At 46.5% G+C, this 26,546-nt stretch overlaps 1 protein-coding gene across 1 annotated transcript in view; it reads left to right on the plus strand.

Moving 5' to 3' along the window:
• LOC120026370 (disabled homolog 2-interacting protein-like) overlaps positions 1–26,546 on the plus strand; it is a 66,048-nt gene that overhangs the window by 17,084 nt on the left and 22,418 nt on the right. Inside the window, exons 4-8 of the mRNA XM_038971216.1 lie at positions 8,924–9,068; positions 21,298–21,442; positions 21,735–21,971; positions 22,231–22,432; positions 24,679–24,875. Of these exons, the coding sequence (XP_038827144.1) occupies positions 8,924–9,068; positions 21,298–21,442; positions 21,735–21,971; positions 22,231–22,432; positions 24,679–24,875 (926 nt within the window). The remainder of the gene's footprint in view (positions 1–8,923; positions 9,069–21,297; positions 21,443–21,734; positions 21,972–22,230; positions 22,433–24,678; positions 24,876–26,546) is intronic.

The raw sequence follows: 26,546 nt of genomic DNA on the forward strand, positions 1-26,546 counted from the left end.
TTTCTACAGCATTATCACTGCAATTCCCAAAAGCCAGAATGACATTGTCCTTGTCTTCACTCCTTTATTGGAAAGGCTTCCTGTCTTGACTCTGGGGGTTTATGGTGTACACTATTAAACCCTATGCACACCGGTGTGTGTCTCCTCCCCTAAAGCTATTGAATAATCAAACAGGGTCAACCACATACAAGGACAGGCCAATTTAAAGAGCATGGATGTGGTGGAGGAAAATGCCAAGACACTCTCTCCCTCTCTCTCTCTCTCCACCTCTACCCCACATTATCCCTAAGATGAGGCTGAATTGAGGCAACTGGTGAGAAAGGTCATTTTAGTTGGCTCTCACTCGTGCATTTCTCTGCCTCATTTTGCCATGGAAACGCCTTACAGAAAGAGAGACAGATCTGCGTGTGTCAACACGGGAACGAAGGACTTCTTTTGTCTTCTTCTTAACGAGGGACTCATTCCTGGGCTGTACTGTACCTACCTGTGATAACCACTTCATGTGACGCTCCAATACGGGAACGGAATGTGTTCTGTTGGTTAGGGTCTGTTCAGATTTGTGTGTGTAATTAATCATTATTTGGGTGCTATTTGTCCTGTAACACACTTATACAAGTGTGTAATGGAAATGTGTTTCTTTCAGAAAGCCACGTCTATCCCACCGCCTTACAGTCACATATGACATCACAGATAGGGTGTGTGTGACAGCCGCAGGGAGTGCTGTCACAGCCAGTGTCACCATTGTCCAGCGCCTTCCTCAAGGGCACAGAGACAGATTTTTCACCTTGTCGGCTCCGAGATTAGAACCAGCAACCGTTTGGTTACTGTCCCAACGCTCTTAACCTCGAGGCTACCTGCCGCCCCCTGTGTGTGCGTGTATGTCCATGTTTTATTTGTGTTTTGTAATTAGATATATTTAATATGTACACCTGACGCAGGCAATGTCCAAGTCCTGATTTCTTCAGCTATTTGTACTGTATCCAGCTCCTGTGCATGTTGCTATGTGCGTACATACAGTAATACTCTGTTTGTTCTATTGGCAGTCTTGTTTTTGTGTGACATGATGCCTCTGTTCAGACATGATGCCTCTGTTCAGACATGATGCCTCTGTTCAGACATGATGTCTCTGTTCAGACATGATGCCTCTGTTCAGACATGATGCCTCTTTTCAGACATGATGCCTCTGTTCAGACATTATGCCTCTTTTCAGACATGATGCCTCTGTTCAGACATGATGCCTCTGTTCAGACATGATGCCTCTGTTCAGACATGATGCCTCTGTTCCTCTGAGTATCACTAGGGAGGAGGGAGGGGTACATCCCAGGGAGAGCGGTTTCTGTGACATTTCAACATTTAACCTCAGGGATTTGTTGTTGTTCAGTTTTGATCGAGTGACTCTTCATGGGAAGGGGAACCAAGAAACACTTTCGCTCCAACAAGCCAGCACACACACATACGCATACTCACACACACACACTCTCTCTCTCTTTCACACACACACACACACACACACACACGCACACGCACACGCACACGCACACACACACACACACACACACCTATCTCTGATGTTATTTGTGGCTGTAAGGCAGTGGGATGGACAGGGCTTTCTGAGTTTTGCTGGCAAGTAAGAGACTCTCATCTGCTGGAGTTTGATGTCTTGTACTTCCTCTTCCCTTCCTCCCTTCCCTTCCTCTCCCCCTTCCTCTTCCCTTCCTCTCCCCCTTCCTCCCTTCGCCTTCCCTTCCTCTCCCCCTTCCTCCCTTCCCTTCCTCTACCCCTTCCTCCCTTCCCTTCCTCTTCCCTTCCTCTCCCCCTTCCTCCCTTCCTCTCCCCCTTCCTCCCTTCTCTTCCCTTCTTCTCCCCCTTCCTCCCTTCCCTTCCTCTCCCCCTTCCTCCCTTCCCCTTCCCTTCCTCTCCCCCTTCCTCTTCCCTTCCCCCCTTCCTCTCCCCCTTCCTCCCTTCCCTTCCTCACCCCCTTCCTCCCTTCCTCTCCCCTTTCCTCCCTTCTCTTCCCTTCCTCTCCCACTTCCTCCCTCGCTCCCTCCCTCCTCTCTCCCTCCTCACTCCCTCCCTACCCCCCTCTCCCTCGCTCCCTCCCTCCCTCCATCCTCCCCCCTCCCTCCCTCCCCCTCACTCCCTCCCTCCCCCCTCGCTCCCTCCCTCCTCTCTCCCTCCTCACTGCCTCCTTCCATCCTCCCCCTCCCCCTCACTCCCTCCCTCCCCCCTCGCTCCCTCCCTCCTCTCTCCCTCCTCACTCCCTCCCTACCCCCCTCTCCCTCGCTCCCTCCCTCCATCCTCCCCACTCCCTCCCCCCTCACTCCCTCCCTCCCTCCTCTCCCCCCCCCCCCCCCCCCTCCTCGCTTCTTCCTGTCTCTCTGTGGGGGGGGGGGGGGGGGGGGTAATGAGGTATAGTCTGGGTGATGGGATGTGACAGTAATATAGAAAGTGTTCTACTTTTACTTATTAGCACTGAAGCGAGGGAGGGTGGCGGAGGGGAGGAGAGAGAGAGCGAGGGAGGGAGGGAGTGGGGTAGAGAGTGAGGAGTTACTGACCCAAAATTAAGGAAATCTTTGACTATGTACAGACTCAGTGAGCATAGCCTTGCTATTGTGAGAGGCCGCCGTAGGCAGACCTGGCTCTCAAGAGAAGACAGGCTATGTGCACACTGCCCACAAAATGAGGTGGAAACTGAACTGCACTTCCAAACCTCCTGCCCAATGTATGACCATATTAGAGACACATATTTCCCTCAGATTCCACAGATCCACAAAGAATTCAAAAACAAATCAAACATTGATAAACTCCCATATCTGTTAGGTGAAGTAGTGCAGTGTGCCATCACAGCAGCAAGATGTGTGGCCCGCCACAAGAAAAGGGCAACCGGTGGAGCGCAAACAAACAATATTTATCTGTTTATTTCTCTTCCCCTACTATTCGTACTACAGCTATTTGCACATTCCTAGAACAATGTGCATAGCTGATAATATAAAACTTGAAATGTCTTATTGTTTTTGAAATCTTAGTGAGTGCAATGTTTACTGTTAAATGCAAATCGTTTTTTGTTGATGTTGTTTTGTGTCTTCTCACTTTTGTTTATTGTTTATTTCACTTGCTTTGGCAATGTAAAAACATTTCCCATGCCAATAAAGCCCCTTTGAATTTAATTGATATAGATGGAAAGAGAGAGAGGAGTGGAGAGATATATAGAGAGGGGTGGAGGGCAGACAGAGGAGGGAGAGAGAGAGAGAGAGGTGGAGAGATGTATAGAGAGGGGTGGAGGCTGGAGGAGAGATCATAATTGGGCTGACATTCTGCCGGGTAAAGAAAAGAGAAGAAGAACTTCCAGTCTAATGATGGGACGGGTGGCTGCCCATTCACACAGGAAAGGTCAATATTATTGTGCTCAGCAAATGGAAGGGAGTTTTCTCTTTCACACAGTTTTTGCTTCATTCTCTGGTGTGTGTGTGGTAACAGAAAGCCTCTCTTATTGCTGCACATCAAGCTCTGATTGGCTTCCAGCTGCTAGGCTTTGATTAGCTGGGATAACAGGCTTAGAACTACAGAACCTGTCTGAGTTGAGCACCCCCCTCTCTCTTTCTCTTATTTCTCTCTGATTCACTTTCTCTCTCTTTTCTCCCTCTCTCTCTCCTCCTCTCCTTTCCTCTCTCCTTTTCTCTCTATCTCTCTCTTTATTTCTGTCTCTGTCTCACTCTTCTTTTCTCTCTCTCTCTCTCTCTCTCTCTCTCTCTCTCTCTCTCTCTCTCTCTCTCTCTCTCTCTCTCTCCTCTCACTACATCTGTTTCTTCTCTCTTGTCCTCACCGTGCTGGGCCGCTCTGATTAACTAGATGTTCAGGGACTTCACAGCTCTGTTTCCAGCATGAACAGTGAACATGAACATGAAAAGTGACTAAACTCCAAGAGATGAAATCTAACTCGTAAGCATGTCTTCCTCTAACGTTAAGATCATTTTTAGAGAGTGGTGATGTATCATTACTTCCTATATGTTCTACTCACAACGAGTAACACTCAATTTGTATTTGTCACATGCTTCATCACATGCTTCGTGCATGTGCACATTTCTCGTGCACATTTGTCACATTCTTCATGCATGTAGATAATGAGTCAAAACAAGTTACAGCAAAAAAGGTCAATGCAGATAGTCCGGGTGTGTCACGTTCCTGACCGGTTTTCTGTTATTTTGTATGTGTTTGACGGTCAGGGCGTGAGTTTGGGTGGGTAGTCTAAGTTATGTGTTTCGTGTTGGTTAATGGGTGACCTGATATGGTTCTCAATTAGAGGCAGGTGGTTTTCATTTCCTCTGATTGAGAGCCATATTAAGGTAGGTGTTTTCACATTGTTTGTTGTGGGTGGTTGTCTCCTGTGTCTGTGTCTATGTACTTTGCGCCACACGGGACTGTTTCGGTTTGTTTGTTCGTTCGTTCGGTTTATGTAGTCTGTTCCTGTTTCATGCGTTCTTCGTGTCATGTAAGTTCTTATGTTCAGGTTCGTCTACGTCGTTTGTTATTTTTGTTAGTTATTCAAGTATAGTTCGTTTTTGTCTTGTTCAATAAATATCATGTCATATCACGAAGCTGCATTTTGGTCGAATCCTTGCTCCTCCTCTTCGGATGAAGAGGAGGAGGAAATCCGTTACAGAACCACCCACCGAACCAGGACCAAGCAGCGTGAGTTCGAGCAGCGACCAAGTAATCAGGACTCATGGACTTGGGAGGAAGTATTGGAGGGAAAAGGACACTGGGCTCATATTGGGGAATATCGCCGCGCTCGTGAGGAGATGGAAGCAGCGAGAGCCCAGGAGCGGTGGTATGAGGAGGCAGCAAGGAGACGTGGCTGGAAGCCCGCGAAGAAACCCCAAAAATTTCTTGGGGGGGGGCTAAGAGGTAGTGGGCCAAGGGCAGGTAGGAGACCTGCGCCCACTTCCCAGGCTTACCGTGGAGAGCGGGAGTACGGGCAGACACCGTGTTAAGCAGTAGAGCGCACGGTGTCTCCTGTACGTGTTCATAGCCCGGTGCGGGTTATTCCACCTCCCCGCACTGGCAGGGCTAGATGGAGTATTGAGCCGGATGTCATGAAGCCGGCCCTACATATCTGGCCACCAGTACGTCTCCTCGGGCCGGCTTACATGGCACCAGCCTTACGCATGGTGTCCCCGGTTCGCCTACATAGCCCGGTGCGGGTTATTCCACCTCCCCGCACTGGTCGGGCGACGGGGAGCATTCAGCCAGGTAAGGTTGGGCAGGCTCAATGCTCAAGGGAGCCAGTACGCCTGCACGGTCCGGTATTTCCGGCGCCACCTTCCCGCCCCAGCCCAGTACCACCAGTGCCTACACCACGCACCAGGCTTCCAGTGCGTTTCCAGAGCCCTGTTCCTCCTCCACGCACTCTCCCTATGGTGCGTGTCTCCAGCCCAGTGCCTCCAGTTCCGGCACCACGCACTAAGCCACCTGTGCGTCTCCAGAGCCCTGTACACACTGTTCCTTCTCCCCGTACTCGTCCTGATGTGCGTGCCCTCAGCCCGGTGCCACCAGTGCCGGTACCACGCACCAGGTCCATAGTGCGTTTTGAGAGTCCAGTGTGCCCTGTCCCTGCTCCCCGCACTAGCCTGAAGGTGCGTGTCCTTAGCCCGGTGCCTCCAGTTCCGGCACCACGCACCAGGCCTACAGTGCGCCTCATCCGGCCAGAGCCATCCGTCTGCCCAGTGCCATCTGAGCCATCCGTCTCCCCAGCGCCATCTGAGCCATCCGTCTCCCCAGCGCCATCTGAGCCATCCGTCTCCCCAGCGCCATCTGAGCCATCCGTCTGCCCAGTGCCGTCTGAGCCATCCGTCTGTCCCGAGCCATTAGAGCCGCCCGTCTGTCCCGAGCCGTCAGAGCCGTTAGTCAGTCAGGAGCCGCTAGAGCCATTCGTCAGTCAGGATCTGCCAGAGCCGCCAACCAGACAGGATCTGCCAGAGCCGCCAACCAGACAGGATCTGTCAGAGCCGCCAACCAGACAGGATCTGCCAGAGCCGCCAACCAGACAGGATCTGCCAGAGCCGCCAACCAGACAGGATCTGCCAGAGCCGTCAGCAAGCCATGAGCGTCCAGAGCCGTCAGCCAGCCATGAGCGTCCAGAGCCGTCAGCCAGCCATGAGCGTCCAGAGCCGTCAGCCAGCCATGAGCGTCCAGAGCCGTCAGCCAGCCATGAGCGTCCAGAGCTGTCAGCTAGCCATGAGCGTCCAGAGCCGTCAGCTAGCCATGAGCGTCCAGAGCCGTCAGCTAGCCAGGAGCGTCCAGAGCCGTCAGCCAGCCATGAGCGTCCAGAGCCGTCAGCCAGCCCAGAGCTGCCAGTAATCCAGAACTGCCCCTCAGTCCAGAGCTGTCTCTCTGTCCGGAGCTGCCCTTCAGTCCGGAGTTGCCCCTCTATCCTGAGTTTACTCTCTATCCTGACCTATCTCTCTGTCCTGAGCTACCTTATCCCGGTGCTGCCCCTTATCTCGACGGTACCCTTTAAATTAAGTGGGTGGAATAGGAGGGTGGTCATTCAGAGGGGAATACGGAAGCTGGGATTGACTATGGTGGGGTGGGGACCTCGCCCAGAGCCTGAGCCACCACCGTGGTCAGACGCCCACCCAGACCCTCCCCTAGACTTTTGGTGGTGCGTTCGGAGTACGCACCTTGAGGGGGGGGGGTTATGTCACGTTCCTGACCGGTTTTCTGTTATTTTGTATGTGTTTGACGGTCAGGGCGTGAGTTTGGGTGGGTAGTCTATGTTATGTGTTTCGTGTTGGTTAATGGGTGACCTGATATGGTTCTCAATTAGAGGCAGGTGGTTTTCATTTCCTCTGATTGAGAGCCATATTAAGGTAGGTGTTTTCACATTGTTTGTTGTGGGTGGTTGTCTCCTGTGTCTGTGTCTATGTACGTTGCGCCACACGGGACTGTTTCGGTTTGTTTGTTCGTTCGTTCGGTTTATGTAGTCTGTTCCTGTTTCATGCGTTCTTCGTGTCATGTAAGTTCTTATGTTCAGGTTCGTCTACGTCGTTTGTTATTTTTGTTAGTTATTCAAGTATAGTTCGTTTTTGTCTTGTTCAATAAATATCATGTCATATCACGAAGCTGCATTTTGGTTCAATCCCTGCTCCTCCTCTTCGGATGAAGAGGAAGAGGAATTCCGTTACAGGGTGGCTATTGGTTAACTATTTAAATAACTATTTAGCAGTCTTATGGTATTTTTGGGGTATTTTATTAGGATCCCCATTAGCTGTTTCAAAAGCAGCAGCTACTCTTCCCGGGGTCTAAACAAAACATGACATAATACAGAATGACATACAGAACATCAATAGACAAGAACAGCTCAAGGACAGAATTACATTTAAAAAAAATTAAAGGCACACGTAGCCTACATATCAATGCATACACATTGTCTCACATTGATATGTGTATGCATAAAGCTGTTCTGGTTCCTGTTGGTTCCAGACCTGGTGCATAGGTACCACTTGCCATGCAGTAGCAGAGAGAACAGCCTATTACTCGGGTGGCTGGAGTCTTTGACAATTTTTGGGGCCTTCCTCTGACACCGCCTGGTATAGAGGTCCTGGATGACAAAGAGCTCGGCCCCGTGATGTACTGGGCTGTACGCACTACCCTCTGTAGCGCCTTGCGGTTGGATGCCAAGGAGTTGCCATACTGTACCAAGCGGTGATGCAGCCAGTCAACCAGCTCTCAATGGTGCACCTGTAGAACTTCTTGAGGATCTGAGGGCCCATGCCAAATATTTTCAGCCACCTGAGGAGGAAGAGGTGCTGTGGTGCCCTCTTCACAACTGTGTTGGTGTGTGTGGATCATGATAGATCCTTAGTGATGTGGACACAGAGGAACTTGAAGCTCTCGGCCCGCTCCACTATAGCCCTGTCGATGTGATTGGGGGCGTGTTCGGCCCTCTGTTTCCTGTAGTCCACGATCAGCTCCTTTGTCTTGTCGACGTTGAAGAAGAGGACGTTGAAGAAGAGGTTGTTGTCTCTGACCTCTTCCTTATAGGCTGTCTCATCGTTGTCGGTGATCAGACCTACCACCGTCATATCGTCAGCAGACTTAATGATGGTGTTGGAGTCGTACGAGGCCATGCAGTCGTGGGTGAACAGGGAGTACAGGAGGGGACTAAGCACGCACCACAAACCATTTAGCCATCCCCCATCAACAGTCATGTGCCCTCTGCTTGTCCAGTAACATTTTCCTGGGGTGGCTTGGTTGATCCTGAATGGATTTTGTTGTTCCATATTGCCATTACTGTGTGCGTACGTCCATGTGTATTCCAGATAATAAAGAGTCCTCCGTGCCTTCCATCAGAGGAATGAGACAACCCATTATCACAGTGTGAAGCAGTAATCACACCACTATGGGCTGGGCTTGGCACTGTGACACACACACACACACACACACACACACACACACACACACACACACACACACACACACACACACACACACACAAACACACACACACACACACACACACACACACACACACACACACACACACACACACACACACACACACACACACACACACACACACACACACACAGTCTCACTGTCTGACTTCACTGCTAATGGGTATAGAAATGTCCCTGTTTCCTGTCAGGTTTATTTGAACATTACCAGACTGTCACCATGTGCAGAATGCTGATGAGATATGAGATGTATGATTAACTTAAGAGTGTTTCTTATTGTTTACTTATTTTCAGTTGACAGTAAACTATTATGTTGTTTAAGGCAGGATATAATATTGTTATTGCTTTGCTTGTTTTAGAAATTATAGCAATTTGTATACATTTATCCCCAACATTGTTTCGACCGTTAGGGGTTGCAGTGTCTTCTGTAGTGTCATCTCATGTTTTCTCGTCTTGTTCTGCTGTAGGACTTCCTGACAGACCTGATGATGTCAGAGGTGGACCGGTGTGGGGAGAACGAGCACCTGATCTTCCGAGAGAACACACTGGCCACCAAGGCTATAGAGGAGTACCTCAAACTAGTGGGGCAGAAGTACCTACAGGATGCACTCGGTGAGTGTCTGTCTGTCTGTCTGTCTGTCTGTCTGTCTGTCTGTCTGTCTGTCTGTCTGTCTGTCTGTCTGTCTGTCTGTCTGTCTGTCTGTCTGTCTGTCTGTCTGTCTGTCTGTCTGTCTGTCTGTCTGTCTGTCTGTCTGTCTGTGTCTTCAGGAGAGGATAGATAAGGCTATTGGTCTGTGTAGTTAGAGGAGATGTGATCTGCTGTACAGAAGAGGAGGATATATGGTAGAGATGATCTTTGTATTCAGGGCTGTAGAGATGACTGCTTCAGCCTGGGATGTTTTCCTCCAGAACCCACTCTGGAAGATGGAAAGAAAAAATCTAATAAATAGTGTTTATCTCTCCTGGTTTGAAGTCTTCACACTGACTGGCCTCTGTAGACTCTTCTTTCTCACTCAGCTCAACTCAACTCAAAGGGCTTTAGTGGATTGGGAAGCATATGTTTACATTGCCGAAGCAAATGGAATAGACAATAAACAAAAGGGAAATAAACAAGGGGAACATAAGTAAACATTACACTCTCTCTTTCTTTATGTCTTTCTGTCACTCAGCCCTCTTTTTCCACTCTCTCTCCATCCATCCATGCTTAATACAGAGACATTGTGTGTGTTATCGTAAGCAATCAAAACTTGCTCTGGGTCATTAAGCCATGTTTACTGAGCTGTAATTAAGGTCAGAGGTCATTGAGCTGTAGTGGAGGTCAAAGGGCAGAGAATGCCTCAGGGCTGGCAGACACAACATTCCTAGCCCCTGACCCCAGAGACTGGACTAAGTGCCTCTCTTTCTTTTCTCTCTCTCTCTCTCTCTCTCTCTCTCTCTCTGTCTCTCTCTCTGTCTCTATCTGTCTCTGTCTCTCCCTCTGTCTCTCCCTCTGTCTCTCTCTCTGTCTCGCTCTCTCTCTCTCTCTCTCTCTCTCTCTCTCTCTCTCTCTCTCTCTCTCTCTCTCTCTCTCTGTGTCTCTCTCTGTGTCTCTCTCTCTCTGTCTCTTCTCTCTCACTCTCACTCTCTCTGTCTCTGTCTCTGTCTCTGTCTCTGTCTCTGTCAATTCAATTCAATTCAAGGGGCTTTATTGGCATGGGAAACATGTGTTAACATTGCCAAAGCAAGTGAGGTAGATAATATACAAAAGTTAAATGAACAATAAAAATGAACAGTAAACATTACACATACAGAAGTTTCAAAACAATAAAGACATCACAAATGTCATATTATATATATACAGTGTTGTAGCAATGTAGAAATGGTTAAAGTACACAAGGGAAAATAAATAAGCATAAATATGGGTTGTATTTACAATGGTGTTTGTTCTTCACTGGTTGCCCTTTTCTTGTGGCAACAGGTCACAAATCTTGCTGCTGTGATGGCACACTGTGGAATTTCACCCAGTAGATATGGGAGTTTATCAAAATTGGATTTGTTTTCGAATTCTTTGTGGGTCTGTGTGATCTGAGGGAAATATGTGTCTCTAATATGGTCATACATTTGGCAGGAGGTTAGGAAGTGCAGCTCAGTTTCCACCTCATTTTGTGAGCAGTGAGCACATAGCCTGTCTTCTCTTGACAGCCAGGTCTGCCTACGGCGGCCTTTCTCAATAGCAAGGCTATGCTCACTGAGTCTGTACATAGTCAAAGCTTTCCTTAAGTTTGGGTCAGTCACAGTGGTCAGGTATTCTGCCACTGTGTACTCTCTGTTTAGGGCCAAATAGCATTCTAGTTTGCTCTGTTTTTTTGTTAATTCTTTCCAATGTGTCAAGTAATTATCTTTTTGTTTTCTCATGATTTGGTTGGGTCTAATTGTGCTGTTGTCCTGGGGCTCTGTGGGGTGTGTTTGTGTTTGTGAACAGAGCCCTAGGACCAGCTTGCTTAGGGGACTCTTCTCCAGGTTCATCTCTCTGTAGGTGATGGCTTTGTTATGGAAGGTTTGGGAATCGCTTCCTTTTAGGTGGTTGTAGAATTTAACGGCTCTTTTCTGGATTTTGATAATTAGTGGGTATCGGCCTAATTCTGCTCTGCATGCATTATTTGGTGTTCTACGTTGTACACGGAGGATATTTTTGCAGAATTCTGCATGCAGAGTCTCAATTTGGTGTTTGTCCCATTTTGTGAAGTCTTGGTTGGTGAGCGGACCCCAGACCTCACAACCATAAAGGGCGATGGGCTCTATGACTGATTCAAGTATTTTTAGCCAGATCCTAATTGGTATGTTGAAATTTATGTTCCTTTTGATGGCATAGAATGCCCTTCTTGCCTTGTCTCTCAGATCGTTCACAGCTTTGTGGAAGTTACCTGTGGCGCTGATGTTTAGACCGAGGTATGTATAGTTTTTTGTGTGCTCTAGGGCAACAGTGTCTAGATGGAATTTGTGGTCCTGGCGACTGGACCTTTTTTGGAACACCATTATTTTGGTCTTACTGAGATTTACTGTCATGGCCCAGGTCTGGCAGAATCTGTGCAGAAGATCTAGGTGCTGCTTTAGGCCCTCCTTGGTTGGTGACAGAAGCACCAGATCATCAGCAAACAGTAGACATTTGACTTCGGATTCTAGTAGGGTGAGGCCGGGTGCTGCAGACTTTTCTAGTGCCCGCGCCAATTCATTGATATATATGTTGAAGAGGGTGGGGCTTAAGCTGCATCCCTGTCTCACCCCACGACCCTGTGTGAAGAAATGTGTGTGTTTTTTGCCAATTTTAACCGCACACTTGTTGTTTGTGTACATGGACTTTATAATGTCGTATGTTTTACCCCCAACACCACTTTTCATCAATTTGTACAGCAGACCCTCATGCCAAATTGAGTCGAAGGCTTTTTTGAAATCAACAAAGCATGAGAAGACTTTGCCTTTGTTTTGGTTTGTTTGGTTGTCAATTAGGGTGTGTAGGGTGAATACATGGTCTGTTGTACGGTAATTTGGTAAAAAGCCAATTTGACATTTGCTCAGTACATTGTTTTCATTGAGGAAATGTACGAGTCTGCTGTTAATGATAATGCAGAGGATTTTCCCAAGGTTGCTGTTGACGCATATTCCACGGTAGTTATTGGGGTCAAATTTGTCTCCACTTTTGTGGATTGGGGTGATCAGTCCTTGGTTCCAAATATTGGGGAAGATGCCAGAGCTAAGGACGATGTTAAATAGTTTTAGTATAGCCAATTGGAATTTGTTGTCTGTATATTTGATCATTTCATTAAGGATACCATCAACACCACAGGCTTTTTTGGGTTGGAGGGTTTTTATTTTGTCCTGTAACTCATTCAAGGTAATTGGAGAATCCAGTGGGTTCTGGTAGTCTTTAATAGTTGATTCTAGGATTTGTATTTGATCATGTATATGTTTTTGCTCTTTATACTTTGTTATAGAGCCAAAAAGATTGGAGAAGTGGTTTACCCATACATCTCCATTTTGGATAGATAATTCTTCGTGTTGTTGTTTGTTTAGTGTTTTCCAATTTTCCCAGAATTGGTTAGAGTCTATGGATTCTTCAATTACATTGAGCTGATTTCTGACGTGCTGTTCCTTCTTTTTCCGTAGTGTATTTCTGTATTGTTTTAGTGATTCACCATAGTGAAGGCGTAGACTCAGGTTTTCCGGGTCTCTATGTTTTTGGTTGGACAGGTTTCTCAATTTCTTTCTTAGATTTTTACATTCTTCATCAAACCATTTGTCATTATTGTTCATTTTCTTCGGTTTTCTATTTGAGATTTTTAGATTTGATAGGGAAGCTGAGAGGTCAAATATACTGTTAAGATTTTCTACTGCCGAGTTTACACCTTCACTATTGCAGTGGAACGTTTTACCCAGGAAATTGTCTAAAAGGGATTGAATTTGTTGTTGCCTAATTGTTTTTTGGTAGGTTTCCAAACTGCATTCCTTCCATCTATAGCATTTCTTAATGTTACTCAGTTCCTTTGGCTTTGATGCCTCATGATTGAGTATTGCTCTGTTCAAGTAGACTGTGATTTCGCTGTGGTCTGATAGGGGTGTCAGTGGGCTGACTGTGAACGCTCTGAGAGACTCTGGGTTGAGGTCAGTGATAGAGTAGTCTACAGTGCTACTGCCAAGAGATGAGCTATAGGTGTACCTACCATAGGAGTCCCCTCGAAGCCTACCATTGACTATGTACATACCCAGCGTGCGACAGAGCTGCAGGAGTTGTGACCCGTTTTTGTTGGTTATGTTGTCATAGTTGTGCCTAGGGGGGCATATGGGGGAGGGAATGCTGTCACCTGCAGGCAGGTGTTTGTCCCCCTGTGTGCTGAGGGTGTCAGGTTCTTGTCCAAATGTAAAATGTTCCTGTTTTGATTAATTTAATGGAGTGAGTTAGGTCTGCTCTGTACCAAATTAGCATACCCCCTGAGTCCCTTCCCTGTTTCACACCTGGTAGTTTGGTGGATGGGACTACCAGCTCTCTGTAACCTAGAGGGCAACCAGTGAGTCCGTCTCCTCTATACCATGTTTCTTGCAGGATGACAATGTCTGTATTACCGATTTCTTTGGTAAAGTCCGGGTTCCTGCTCTTTAGGCCAAAGGCAGATGACCTCAGGCCTTGGATATTCCAGGATGATATAGTGAAGGCTTTTTGTTCCATAAAGTGTCCAATGTTGTTGGTCGTGGTTTGGCCTCAGGCCAGTAAGTGTGAGCAGAGCCTGCTGAGCATCTGGTACATGCCGTTGGCTTGGGCGAGTGTAAGAGTGGGGGTTGGGCCTGTTTGCCCGCTCGCTACCTGGGCGTATGTGTGACTTCCATGTCTCTCTCTGTCTCTCCCTCTCTCTCTCTCCCTCTCTCTCTCTCTCTCTCTCTCTCTCTCTCTCTCTCTCTCTCTCTCTCTCTCTCTCTCTCTCTCTCTCTCTCTCTCTCTCTCTCTCTCTCTCTCTCTCTCGCTGTGTCTCTCTCTGTGTCTCTCTCTCTCTCTCGCTCTCTCTCTCTCTCTCTCTCTCTCTCTCTCTCTCTCTCTGTCTCTGTCTCTGTCTCGCTCTGTCTCCCTCTGTCTCTCTCTCTCTCTCTCTCTCTCTCTCTCTCTCTCTCTCTCTCTCTCTCTCTCTCTCTCTCTCTCTCTGTCTCTCTCTCTCTGTCTCTCTCTCTCTCTCTCTCTCTCTCTCTCTCTCTCTCTCTGTGTCTCTCTCTCTCTGTGTCTCTCTCTCTCTCTCTCTCTCTCTCTGTGTGTCTCTCTCTCTCTCTCTCTGTCTCTCTCTCTCTCTCTGTCTCTCTCTCTCTCTCTCTCTCTCTCTCTCAAATTCAAATTCAAATTCAAGCTGCTTTATTGGCATGAAAAACATTGTGTCAATATTGCCAAAGCAACAATGTATACAATATACATTGTAATACAATTAAAACAATGACAAACAATAATAACAATAACAATAACAGTAACAATAAAATGGTAACAGTCAATAGTCGAATGTAATGTATGGTGTAATGCACCACTACCACCACCACCATCATTAAACTGCTATCATTACCATTACCACCCATACCATTACTATTTGGAATGATAAACAACAATAATAATACTAATAACAATAACAGTAATAACAATAACAGTCATAATAAGTAAGTTACTGCTTACTATGCAGATGTTATTATTCAGTGTCCCTCAGGCTATGGCAGGTAAATACATATTTGGCTGCAAGAGAAGCCATTGCTCCTTCGCCCATGAGTATTTTTAGTTTTTCCTCTGGGTTTAATAAGTTAACATTTGGAATAAATGTAGTCATTTCTGTGAATAATGAATCTCTTGGTGAGGAATATTTATCACAGTAAAGGAGAAAGTGCATCTCTGTTTCTACATCCCCTGTCAGGCAGTGACCACATACACGCTCCTCTTTGGGTAGCCATGTCTTTTTATGTCTGCCGGTTTCTATTGCCAATCGGTGGTCACTCAGCCTGTACTTGGTAAGGATCTGTCTCTGCTTCGAATCTCTGACAGAGTAGAGATATTCAGCCAATTCATATTCTCTGTTTAGGGTCAGATAGCAATTTAGTCGGCTTTGGGATTTTGTTTCGTTTTTCCAATGTTGTAAATATGAGTCCTTTGATTGGTTCATGATTTTGTTTATTGGAATTCTTTCTTTTGAAGCAGTGCTGGTGTCAGCTTGGTTGGTTAGGTCCAACACCAGCTGACTGAGAGGGCTCGTTTCTGGGCTCAGCTCTTGGGTTTGAAGTGCTTTAAATTGCAGACTCGAATTTGGACTTGAATTTAGATGTAGCCAAAATTTTTATGATCTTTTCTGTATTTTAATTATTATTGGAAAGCGGCCCAATTCTGCCCTACATGCATTAGTTGGTGTATTTCTCTGGACTTGTAGGATTTTCCGACAGAATTCTGCATGTAGGGTTTCAATTGGATGTTTGTCCCACATTTTAAAGTCCAGTTTATTGAGTGGCCCCCAAACCTCACTTCCGTAAAGAGCTATTGGTAGGATTACACTGTCAAATATTTTGGTCCAAATTCTAATTGGGATGTTGATTTTGAATAATTTCATTTTTATTGCATACAATGCTCTGCGGGCTTTTTCTTTGAGTGCATTCACTGCCCTAAAGTTTCCCGATGCAGATATGGTCAGACCAAGGTAGGTGTAATTGTTTGTGTGTTCAATGATGGTGTTGTTCAGGGTGAATTTATATTTGTGTTTCTGACATCTGTTTTGTTTTTGGAAAATCATGATTTTAGTTTTTGGGAAATTTACTGCCAGGGCCCAATTATGGCAATATTGCTCTAGAATATTAATGTTCTGTTGAAGACCTTCTTTGGTTGGTGATAGAAGTACCAAGTCATCAGCATATAGCAGGTATTTCACCTCTGTGTCAAATAGTGTGAGTCCTGGGGCTGGAGAATTGTCCAACATGTCTGCTAATTCATTGATATAAATGTTGAAAAGATTTGGACTCAAACTACAGCCTTGTCTCACACCTCGACATTGTGAAAAGAATTCTGTTCTTTGGTTTTTGATTCTCTCTCTCTCTCTCTCTCTCTCTCTCTCTCTCTCTCTACTACAAGGTAAGACCAAGGTTTGTCCAGTGTTGTGTTAGTGTTGGCTGTGGCTCTGGCTATAAGCCTGGTGCATTTTGATGTGTTTACCTCATCCAGCCTGATTTAGAAACGTACACAGCAGCAATTTTATCTACAGAAAAGCACATTGTCTCTCTATTTCCCTCTCCATTCCTCCCTCCCTCCCTCCATCTCTCTCTCTCTCTCTCTCTCTCTCCATCCCTATATCCCTCTCCCTCATCTCTCTCTCTCTCTCTCGCTCTCTATTTCCCTCTCCCTCCATCTCTCCCTCCATCCCTCTCTCTCCATCTCTCTCTCCCTCCATCTCTCTCTCCCTCCATCTCTCTCTCTCCATCTCTCTCTTTCCCCTCCCACTCTCATTTATCTCTCTGTGCATAGATCAAATATCAGTGCAACAATGTTGTGTGTGTGTGTGTGTGTGTGTGTGTGTGTGTGTGTGTGTGTGTGTGTGTGTGTGTGTGTGTGTGTGTGTGTGTGTGTGTGTGTGTGTGTGTGTGTGTGTGTGTGTGTGTGTGTGTGTGTGTGTCTATATCTCTCAGGGTTGAGTTAAGAATATATTGGAGCCTTAGTGAATAATGCATGTGTGTTTGTCTTGGAGTTAATGTGCTTTGAAGCCTGGGTGAATAATAGAACGCCTCGTCACTACCGAAGATTGACTGCCTCCGGTCCGGTCCGGTCTGGTCTGCCATGAAGGGGCAACACAAGGACGACCAGGGGGAAAGAGAGGGAGAGGGAGAGGGGGGAGAAGGAGAGGGAGAGGAGAGAGAAGGAGAAAGAGGGGGAGAGAGAGAGAACACTTTTCCTTTCTGATCATCTCAATAACAAACAGTACAGGGGAAATGATTACACCTTATCACTGTCAAACTAAGAAAAATATATTTTTTTATATAGTCTTAACATGGACAGGTAGAGCCGCAAGTCAGACATCCTTTAATCCCCTCTCGCTCGCTCTCATCTCTCATCTCTCTTTCCCTCTCGCTCTCTCATCTCTCTTTCCCTCTCTCATCTCTCATCTCTCTTTCCTTCTCTCATCTCTCATCTCTCTTTCCCTCTCTCTCATCTCTCATCTCTCTTTCCCTCTCTCTAATCTCTCATCTCTCTTTACCTCTCTCTCATCTCTCATCTCTCTTTCCCTCTCTCTCATCTCTCACCTCTTTCCCTCTCTCTCATCTCTCTTTCCCTCTCTCTCATCTTTCACCTCTCTTTCCCTCTCTCTCATCTCTCATCTCTCTTTCCCTCTCTCTCATCTCATCTCTCTTTCCCCCTCTCTTATCTCTCATCTCTCTTTCCCTCTCTCTCATCTCTCTTTCCCCCTCTCTCATCTTTCACCTCTCTTTCCCTCTCTCTCATCTCTCATCCCTCTTTCCCTCTCATCTCTCACCTCTTTCCCTCTCTCTCATCTTTCACCTCTCTTTCCCTCTCTCTCATCTTTCACCTCTCTTTCCCTCTCTCTCATCTCTGATCTCTATTTCCCTCTCTCTCATCTCTCACCTCTTTCCCTCTCTCTCATCTCTCACCTCTTTCCCTCTCTCTCATCTCTCATCTCTCTTTCCCTCTCTCTCATCTCTCACCTCTCTTTCCCTCTCTCTCATCTTTCACCTCTCTTTCCCTCTCTCTCATCTTTCACCTCTCTTTCCCTCTCTCTCATCTCTCATCTCTATTTCCCTCTCTCTCATCTCTCACCTCTTTCCCTCTCTCTCATCTCTCACCTCTTTCCCTCTCTCTCATCTCTCATCTCTCTTTCCCTCTCTCTCATCTCTCACCTCTCTTTCCCTCTCTCTCATCTTTCACCTCTCTTTCCCTCTCTCTCATCTCTCACCTCTCTTTCCCTCTCTCTCATCTTTCACCTCTCTTTCCCTCTCTCTCATCTCTCATCTCTATTTCCCTCTCTCTCATCTCTCACCTCTTTCCCTCTCTCTCATCTCTCACCTCTTTCCCTCTCTCTCATCTCTCATCTCTCTTTCCCTCTCTCTCATCTCTCACCTCTCTTTCCCTCTCTCTCATCTTTCACCTCTCTTTCCCTCTCTCTCATCTCTCACCTCTCTTTCCCTCTCTCTCATCTTTCACCTCTCTTTCCCTCTCTCTCATCTCTCACCTCTCTTCACAAGGAAGGACAAAGTTGACAGGAAGAGGGGAAGGGTTTGTGGAAGGTTGATGGAGCGTTGTTCTAACGTTGTTTATGTTGTCGTTATCTCGTCTGGTACATTGACTGAGATGGAGAACATAAACATCAGTCATGGTGTATTATCTGGGACGGCCCTGGCCCATATTGTTGGTTGACTTATTATAGTCATTGGATAGTTGGTGATAGTCTGAAGTTCATGTCTTGCTTATGGAAAGCTGTTATGGTGTGATGTCTTGAATGGAGACACAGTCATTCATTCAGTGTTTCAGTCTCACTTTAATTAAAAGGCCGGACATCATTGTCCTTCCATCTCAGAGGTCCTTGAGGGACAACAGAAAAGTGAGCCTCCTAGTGGACAATTATTATAACTACCTCCTGCAACAAACGCATTCACCTTTGATTCTCTTATCGGCTAATGATGGAAACATGTGTTTGATGTATTTGATACCATTCCACCTCTTCCGCTTCAGCCAAACTAGGGAGTTTTTCCCAGCCACTGTGCTTCTACATCTGCATTGCTTGCTGTTTGAGGTTTTAGGCTGGGTTTCTGTACAGCACTTTGTGACATCTGCTGATGTAAAAAGGGCTTCATAAATACATTTTGTTGATTACCACAAGCCCGTCTACCCCATTTAAAGAGCCACCAACCTCCTGTCGTATATATGTGTGTGTGTGTGTGTGTGTGTGTGTGTGTGTGTGTGTGTGTGTGTGTGTGTGTGTGTGTGTGTGTGTGTGTGTGTGTGTGTGTGTGTGTGTGTGTGTGTGTGTGTGTGTGTGTGTGGTGTGTGTGTGTGTGTGGGGGGGGGGGGGGGGGGTCGGGGGTTGGTTATTCTATCCTTGTGGGGACCTAATATCCCCAAAAGTCGCCACAAGTATAGTAAAACAAGGAAAATGTCCCACGTCCCCATGTGGACAAAGGCTATTTTAGGCTTAGATTTAGGGTTAGGGTAAGATGTTAGTGGTTGGGTTTAGGATTAGGAGTTAGGGTTAGGGTAATGATTAAGGGTTAGGGAAAATAGGATTTTTAATGGAAATACATTTAAATCCCACTTAGGATAGAATAACAAAACATGTGTGTTCGGTGAGTTGACTGAATGTTACTGTCTGACTGTGTCTCTCTCCCTGTGTTGTAGCTGAGTTGACTGAATGTTACTGTCTGACTGTGTCTCTCTCCCTGTGTTGTAGCTGAGTTGACTGAATGTTACTGTCTGACTGTGTCTCTCTCCCTGTGTTGTAGCTGAGTTGACTGAATGTTACTGTCTGACTGTGTCTCTCTCCCTGTGTTGTAGCTGAGTTGACTGAATGTTACTGTCTGACTGTGTCTCTCTCTCCCTGTGTTGTAGCTGAGTTGACTGAATGTTACTGTCTGACTGTGTCTCTCTCTCCCTGTGTTGTAGCTGAGTTGACTGAATGTTACTGTCTGACTGTGTCTCTCTCTCCCTGTGTTGTAGCTGAGTTGACTGAGTGTTACTGTCTGACGTGTCGCTCTCTCCCTGTGTTGTAGCTGAGTTGACTGAATGTTACTGTCTGACTGTGTCTCTCTCCCTGTGTTGTAGCTGAGTTGACTGAATGTTACTGTCTGACTGTGTCTCTCTCCCTGTGTTGTAGCTGAGTTGACTGAATGTTACTGTCTGACTGTGTCTCTCTCTCCCTGTGTTGTAGCTGAGTTGACTGAATGTTACTGTCTGACTGTGTCTCTCTCTCCCTGTGTTGTAGCTGAGTTGACTGAATGTTACTGTCTGACTGTGTCTCTCTCTCCCTGTGTTGTAGCTGAGTTGACTGAATGTTACTGTCTGACTGTGTCTCTCTCCCTGTGTTGTAGCTGAGTTGACTGAGTGTTACTGTCTGACTGTGTCTCTCTCCCTGTGTTGTAGCTGAGTTGACTGAATGTTACTGTCTGACTGTGTCTCTCTCCCTGTGTTGTAGCTGAGTTGACTGAGTGTTACTGTCTGACTGTGTCTCTCTCTCCCTGTGTTGTAGCTGAGTTGACTGAGTGTTACTGTCTGACGTGTCTCTCTCTCCCTGTGTTGTAGCTGAGTTGACTGAATGTTACTGTCTGACTGTGTCTCTCTCTCCCTGTGTTGTAGCTGAGTTGACTGAATGTTACTGTCTGACTGTGTCTCTCTCCCTGTGTTGTAGCTGAGTTGACTGAATGTTACTGTCTGACTGTGTCTCTCTCTCCCTGTGTTGTAGCTGAGTTGACTGAATGTTACTGTCTGACTGTGTCTCTCTCCCTGTGTTGTAGCTGAGTTGAATGAATGTTACTGTCTGACGTGTCTCTCTCCCTGTGTTGTAGCTGAGTTGACTGAATGTTACTGTCTGACTGTGTCTCTCTCTCCCTGTGTTGTAGCTGAGTTGACTGAATGTTACTGTCTGACTGTGTCTCTCTCTCCCTGTGTTGTAGCTGAGTTGACTGAATGTTACTGTCTGACGTGTCTCTCTCTCCCTGTGTTGTAGCTGAGTTGACTGAATGTTACTGTCTGACTGTGTCTCTCTCTCCCTGTGTTGTAGCTGAGTTGACTGAGTGTTACTGTCTGACTGTGTCTCTCTCCCTGTGTTGTAGCTGAGTTGAATGAATGTTACTGTCTGACTGTGTCTCTCTCTCCCTGTGTTGTAGCTGAGTTGACTGAGTGTTACTGTCTGACGTGTCTCTCTCTCCCTGTGTTGTAGCTGAGTTGACTGAATGGTACTGTCTGACTGTGTCTCTCTCTCCCTGTGTTGTAGCTGAGTTGACTGAATGTTACTGTCTGACTGTGTCTCTCTCCCTGTGTTGTAGCTGAGTTGACTGAATGTTACTGTCTGACTGTGTCTCTCTCCCTGTGTTGTAGCTGAGTTGACTGAATGTTACTGTCTGACTGTGTCTCTCTCTCCCTGTGTTGTAGCTGAGTTGACTGAATGTTACTGTCTGACTGTGTCTCTCTCTCCCTGTGTTGTAGCTGAGTTGAATGAATGTTACTGTCTGACGTGTCTCTCTCTCCCTGTGTTGTAGCTGAGTTGAATGAATGTTACTGTCTGACGTGTCTCTCTCTCCCTGTGTTGTAGCTGAGTTGAATGAATGTTACTGTCTGACGTGTCTCTCTCTCCCTGTGTTGTAGGTGAGTTTATCAAGGCGTTGTATGAGTCAGATGAGAACTGTGAGGTGGACCCGTCCAAGTGTTCGTCCAATGACCTGCAGGAGCACCAGAGCAACCTGAAGATGTGCTGTGAGCTGGCCTTCTGCAAGATCATCAACTCCTACTGGTAATTTCTGGGACACCACCCACAATGCATTACCAATAATATGTGTTGTTACCATGTGTTTATAATTTCATACCATAGTGATATGGCCATTGGTGAACATTCCGCCAATGCTTTCAGCGCTTACTGTTAGCTGTTCTATAGTTGCTATGCAGGACCTAAATTCACCTGTTCAAACAGCAATAAAGTATAGCTCTCTGTAGCTCTCTGTAATATGAGAGTGAAAATAAATAGGTGTGTGGAACGTGTACCTACCTCCATATTGCTGTTAACACCTCTTTTCCCTCCCCTGCAGTGTGTTTCCACGGGAACTCAAGGAGGTGTTTGCATCGTGGCGACAGGAGTGCAGTAGCCGGGGGCGACCGGACATCAGCGAGCGTCTGATCAGCGCGTCTCTGTTCCTGCGCTTCCTGTGTCCGGCCGTTATGTCCCCGTCACTTTTCAACCTGATGCAGGAATACCCTGATGACCGCACCGCACGTACACTCACACTCATCGCCAAGGTCACGCAGAACCTGGCCAATTTCGCCAAGTGAGTGTGTGTGTGGGTTTATGGAGTGTGTGTATTGGTGTTGAGTGCGTGTGTGTGTTTGAAAGAGAGTATGTGTTCTATATACTCAACCTATCTCTTCCTCCCTCCCTCCCTATCTCTCTTGCGCTCTCTTTCTCTCTCTCTCTCCCTCTCTCCCCTTCCCCCTCCATCCATCCCTCCCTATCTCTCTTTCTCTCTCTTTCTCTCTCTCCCTCCATCCCCTCCCTCCCCCATCCCTCCCTCCCTCCATCTCTCCCAGGTTTGGCAGTAAGGAGGAGTACATGTCCTTTATGAACCAGTTCCTGGAACATGAGTGGACCAACATGCAGCGCTTCCTGCTGGAGATCTCTAACCCAGAGACCATCTCTAACACAGCAGGGTTCGAAGGTTACATCGACCTGGGACGGGAGCTGTCCACCCTGCACAACCTGCTGTCAGAGGTCGTCTCTACCATGGACCAGGTAGGGCTGACCAGGCAATGACAACTAATACAATGGACATAGTAGTCATCACATGAAATATACAGTATACTGTATAGGGACAGGAGCTTTTTCCAAGACTCCAGGTCCCAAGTCTTTCCTGACTATGTTACCTGATTAGGAAAAACTCCAGGTCCCTAGTTGTAACCTCTATAACTAGCCTGGAGTTTTCCCCTGGTCAAGTCATGAAGTCAGCACTGCCCTTCTGCATTTAGTAATGTACTGCGTGCAGTACATTAACCTAACTAGATACTGCGTGCAGTACATTAACCTAACTAGATACTGCGTGCAGTACATTAACCTAACTAGATACTGCGTGCAGTACATTAACCTAACTAGATACTGCGTGCAGTACATTAACCTAACTAGATACTGCGTGCAGTACATTAACCTAACTAGATACTGCGTGCAGTACATTAACCTAACTAGATACTGCGTGCAGTACATTAACCTAACTAGATACTGCGTGCAGTACATTAACCTAACTAGATACTGCGTGCAGTACATTAACCTAACTAGATACTGCGTGCAGTACATTAACCTAACTAGATACTGCGTGCAGTACATTAACCTAACTAGATACTGCGTGCAGTACATTAACCTAACTAGATACTGCGTGCAGTACATTAACCTAACTAGATACTGCGTGCAGTACATTAACCTAACTAGATACTGCGTGCAGTACATTAACCTAACTAGATACTGCGTGCAGTACATTAACCTAACTAGATACTGCGTGCAGTACATTAACCTAACTAGATACTGCGTGCAGTACATTAACCTAACTAGATACTGCGTGCAGTACATTAACAGTACATTAACCTAACTAGATACTGCGTGCAGTACATTAACCTAACTAGATACTGCGTGCAGTACATTAACCTAACTAGATACTGCGTGCAGTACATTAACCTAACTAGATACTGCGTGCAGTACATTAACCTAACTAGATACTGCGTGCAGTACATTAACCTAACTAGATACTGCGTGCAGTACATTAACCTAACTAGATACTGCGTGCAGTACATTAACCTAACTAGATACTGCGTGCAGTACATTAACCTAACTAGATACTGCGTGCAGTACATTAACCTAACTAGATACTGCGTGCAGTACATTAACCTAACTAGATACTGCGTGCAGTACATTAACCTAACTAGATACTGCGTGCAGTACATTAACCTAACTAGATACTGCGTGCAGTACATTAACCTAACTAGATACTGCGTGCAGTACATTAACCTAACTAGATACTGCGTGCAGTACATTAACCTAACTAGATACTGCGTGCAGTACATTAACCTAACTAGATACTGCGTGCAGTACATTAACCTAACTAGATACTGCGTGCAGTACATTAACCTAACTAGATACTGCGTGCAGTACATTAACCTAACTAGATACTGCGTGCAGTACATTAACCTAACTAGATACTGCGTGCAGTACATTAACCTAACTAGATACTGCGTGCAGTAACCTAACTAGATTCAATCATGTGTACAGCACGCTATTGCTTACATAATACAACTACTGCTGTGAGACTGAGTGCTCTATTGGAATGGTCTGAGGAGGGCCTGGGAGGACATAGATGTAAAACACTATGTTTATGTGGGAGGCATCCAAATGGATTTGCAGGGACACCTAGTGCATTAGCCATGGTTCCGCATGGAGAGCCATCCCAGCGTGTTAATTACTAGGTATATTGGGGGCAAAGCCCATAGACTCTGTGTGCTGCATCCTCACTGAGGACAGCACTCCCGTCTATCTCCAACCAAAATCAATTCCTTCCAGGCTCTGAGGCCGGCCTGTTTCGTTATTCAGACTGAAGGACATAATCAGAGGGAGATTAGCTCTCTGTAATGGGAAAAAGAATACCCCAGCCAGGCTCACTGTCTGATACAGGCACAGGGAGGTCTCTACTGATATCCAAGGTTTAAGTCAGTGCATGTAAAAGTTGCAAAATTGCCACGTAAATGGCTTCAAACAGTAGAGTAGAAAACTGTGAAGGATGCCACGAATACAAAGCTTAACAGTGAACCTAAGTAGGAGGAAGTTTGCCCCAGACAAGGCCAGTCTTGCATCTCCCATACTGCCCGCCCTAATGAGTTATTAGGTTTGGAAAGGATTAAAGTTGATCCTAGAACTCTGTCCAAAGGCCTCAACTTCTACACAGAGCTACTATGACCCCTGACCCCATCTCTGACCTTGAACCCCTCTTTAACCCTCAGAGCTCCGCCTCCAAGCTAGGCCCCCTACCCAGGATCCTCCGGGAGGTGAACACAGCGCTGACCAACCCGTCCAGCATGACCATGAACATGACCGCTCCGTCCTCCTCTGACCGTATGGGGTCACCGCCCAACGCCGGGGCAGGCTGCAGCATCTCCACCGGCCTGCAGAAGATGGTCATCGACAATGACCTTTCAGGGTAAGGACAGGGTTTGGGATAAAAGAAAGGGAATGAGGGTGGGATAAGGGTTAAGAAGAACAAGAACAGATAAGGCTAGGGGTATGGGTAATGACAGGGTAAGGGTTAGGAAGAACAAGAACAGATAAGGCTAGGGGTATGGGTAATGACAGGGTAAGGGTTAGGAAGAACAAGAACAGATAAGGCTAGGGGTATGGGTAATGACAGGGTAAGGGTTAGGAAGAACAAGAACAGATAAGGCTAGGGGTATGGGTAATGACAGGGTAAGGGTTAGGAAGAACAAGAACAGATAAGGCTAGGGGTATGGGTAATGACAGGGTAAGGGTTAGGAAGAACAAGAACAGATAAGGCTAGGGGTATGGATAAGGACAGGGTAAGGGTTAGGAAGAACAAGAACAGATAAGGCTAGGGGTATGGGTAATGACAGGGTAAGGGTTAGGAAGAACAAGAACAGATAAGGTTAGGGGTATGGGTAATGACAGGGTAAGGGTTAGGAAGAACAAGAACAGATAAGGCTAGGGGTATGGGTAATGACAGGGTAAGGGTTAGGAAGAACAAGAACAGATAAGGCTAGGGGTATGGGTAATGACAGGGTAAGGGTTAGGAAGAACAAAAAGGAAAGGGTATAGGTAAGCATGGTTAAGGGGGTTTTCTCGTTTGGGCAAAAGTCCGTCCTCCATCCTCTCTCCTCCGTCCTCTCTCCTCCGTCCTCCATCCTCTCTCCTCCGTCCTCTCTCCTCCGTCCTCCATCCTCTCTCCTCCGTCCTCTCTCCTCCGTCCTCCATCCTCTCTCCTCCGTCCTTACACCGTCCTTACACCACATTCACAGAGAGAGGGAGAGAGAGGGGGGGAAAGAGAGGGAATGAGATAGCGAGAGAAAGAGTGGGAGGGAGGGAGGCAGGCAGGCAGGGAGGGGGGAAGAGAGAGAGAGAGCAGGGTAGGTAGAAAATAGAGAGGTTTAGGGAGAGAGAGAGTATTAACGAAAGAGAGAGAGAGAGTATTAACGAGAAAGAGAGCAAGCGATTATGGGAACATAAATTGTGTCTGTCAAGGTAATTGCCAGACAATAAAGCTGTAGACTTGGTGGTGAAGGAGAGGAGGAGAGAAGGGAGGATGAGTGCGGATCACTTAACTAGCTATATGACTCACATCCTCATCTGCTGATGGGCTGCTGTTTCTATACCATGTGTCCTGTTGGGTTACTGTTTCTATACCATGTGTCCTGTTGGGCTGCTGTTTCTATATCATGTGTCCTGTTGGGTTGCTGTTTCTATACATTGTGTCCTGTTGGGTTACTGTTTCTATACCATGTGTCCTGTTGGGCTGCTGTTTCTATACAATGTGTCCTGTTGGGTTGCTGTTTCTATACCATGTGTCCTGTTGGGTTGCTGTTTCTATACCATGTGTCCTATTGTGTTGCTGTTTCTATACCATGTGTCCTGTTGTGTTGCTGTTTCTATACAATGTGTCCTGTTGGGTTACTGTTTCTATACCATGTGTCCTGTTGGGTTACTGTTTCTATACCATGTGTCCTGTTGGGCTGCTGTTTCTATACAATGTGTCCTGTTGGGTTGCTGTTTCTATAACATGTGTCCTGTTGGGTTACTGTTTCTATAACATGTGTCCTGTTGGGTTACTGTTTCTATACCATGTGTCCTATTGTGTTGCTGT

This window comes from Salvelinus namaycush, chromosome 31, assembly GCF_016432855.1.
Source record: "Salvelinus namaycush isolate Seneca chromosome 31, SaNama_1.0, whole genome shotgun sequence".
Taxonomy (NCBI): domain Eukaryota; kingdom Metazoa; phylum Chordata; class Actinopteri; order Salmoniformes; family Salmonidae; genus Salvelinus; species Salvelinus namaycush.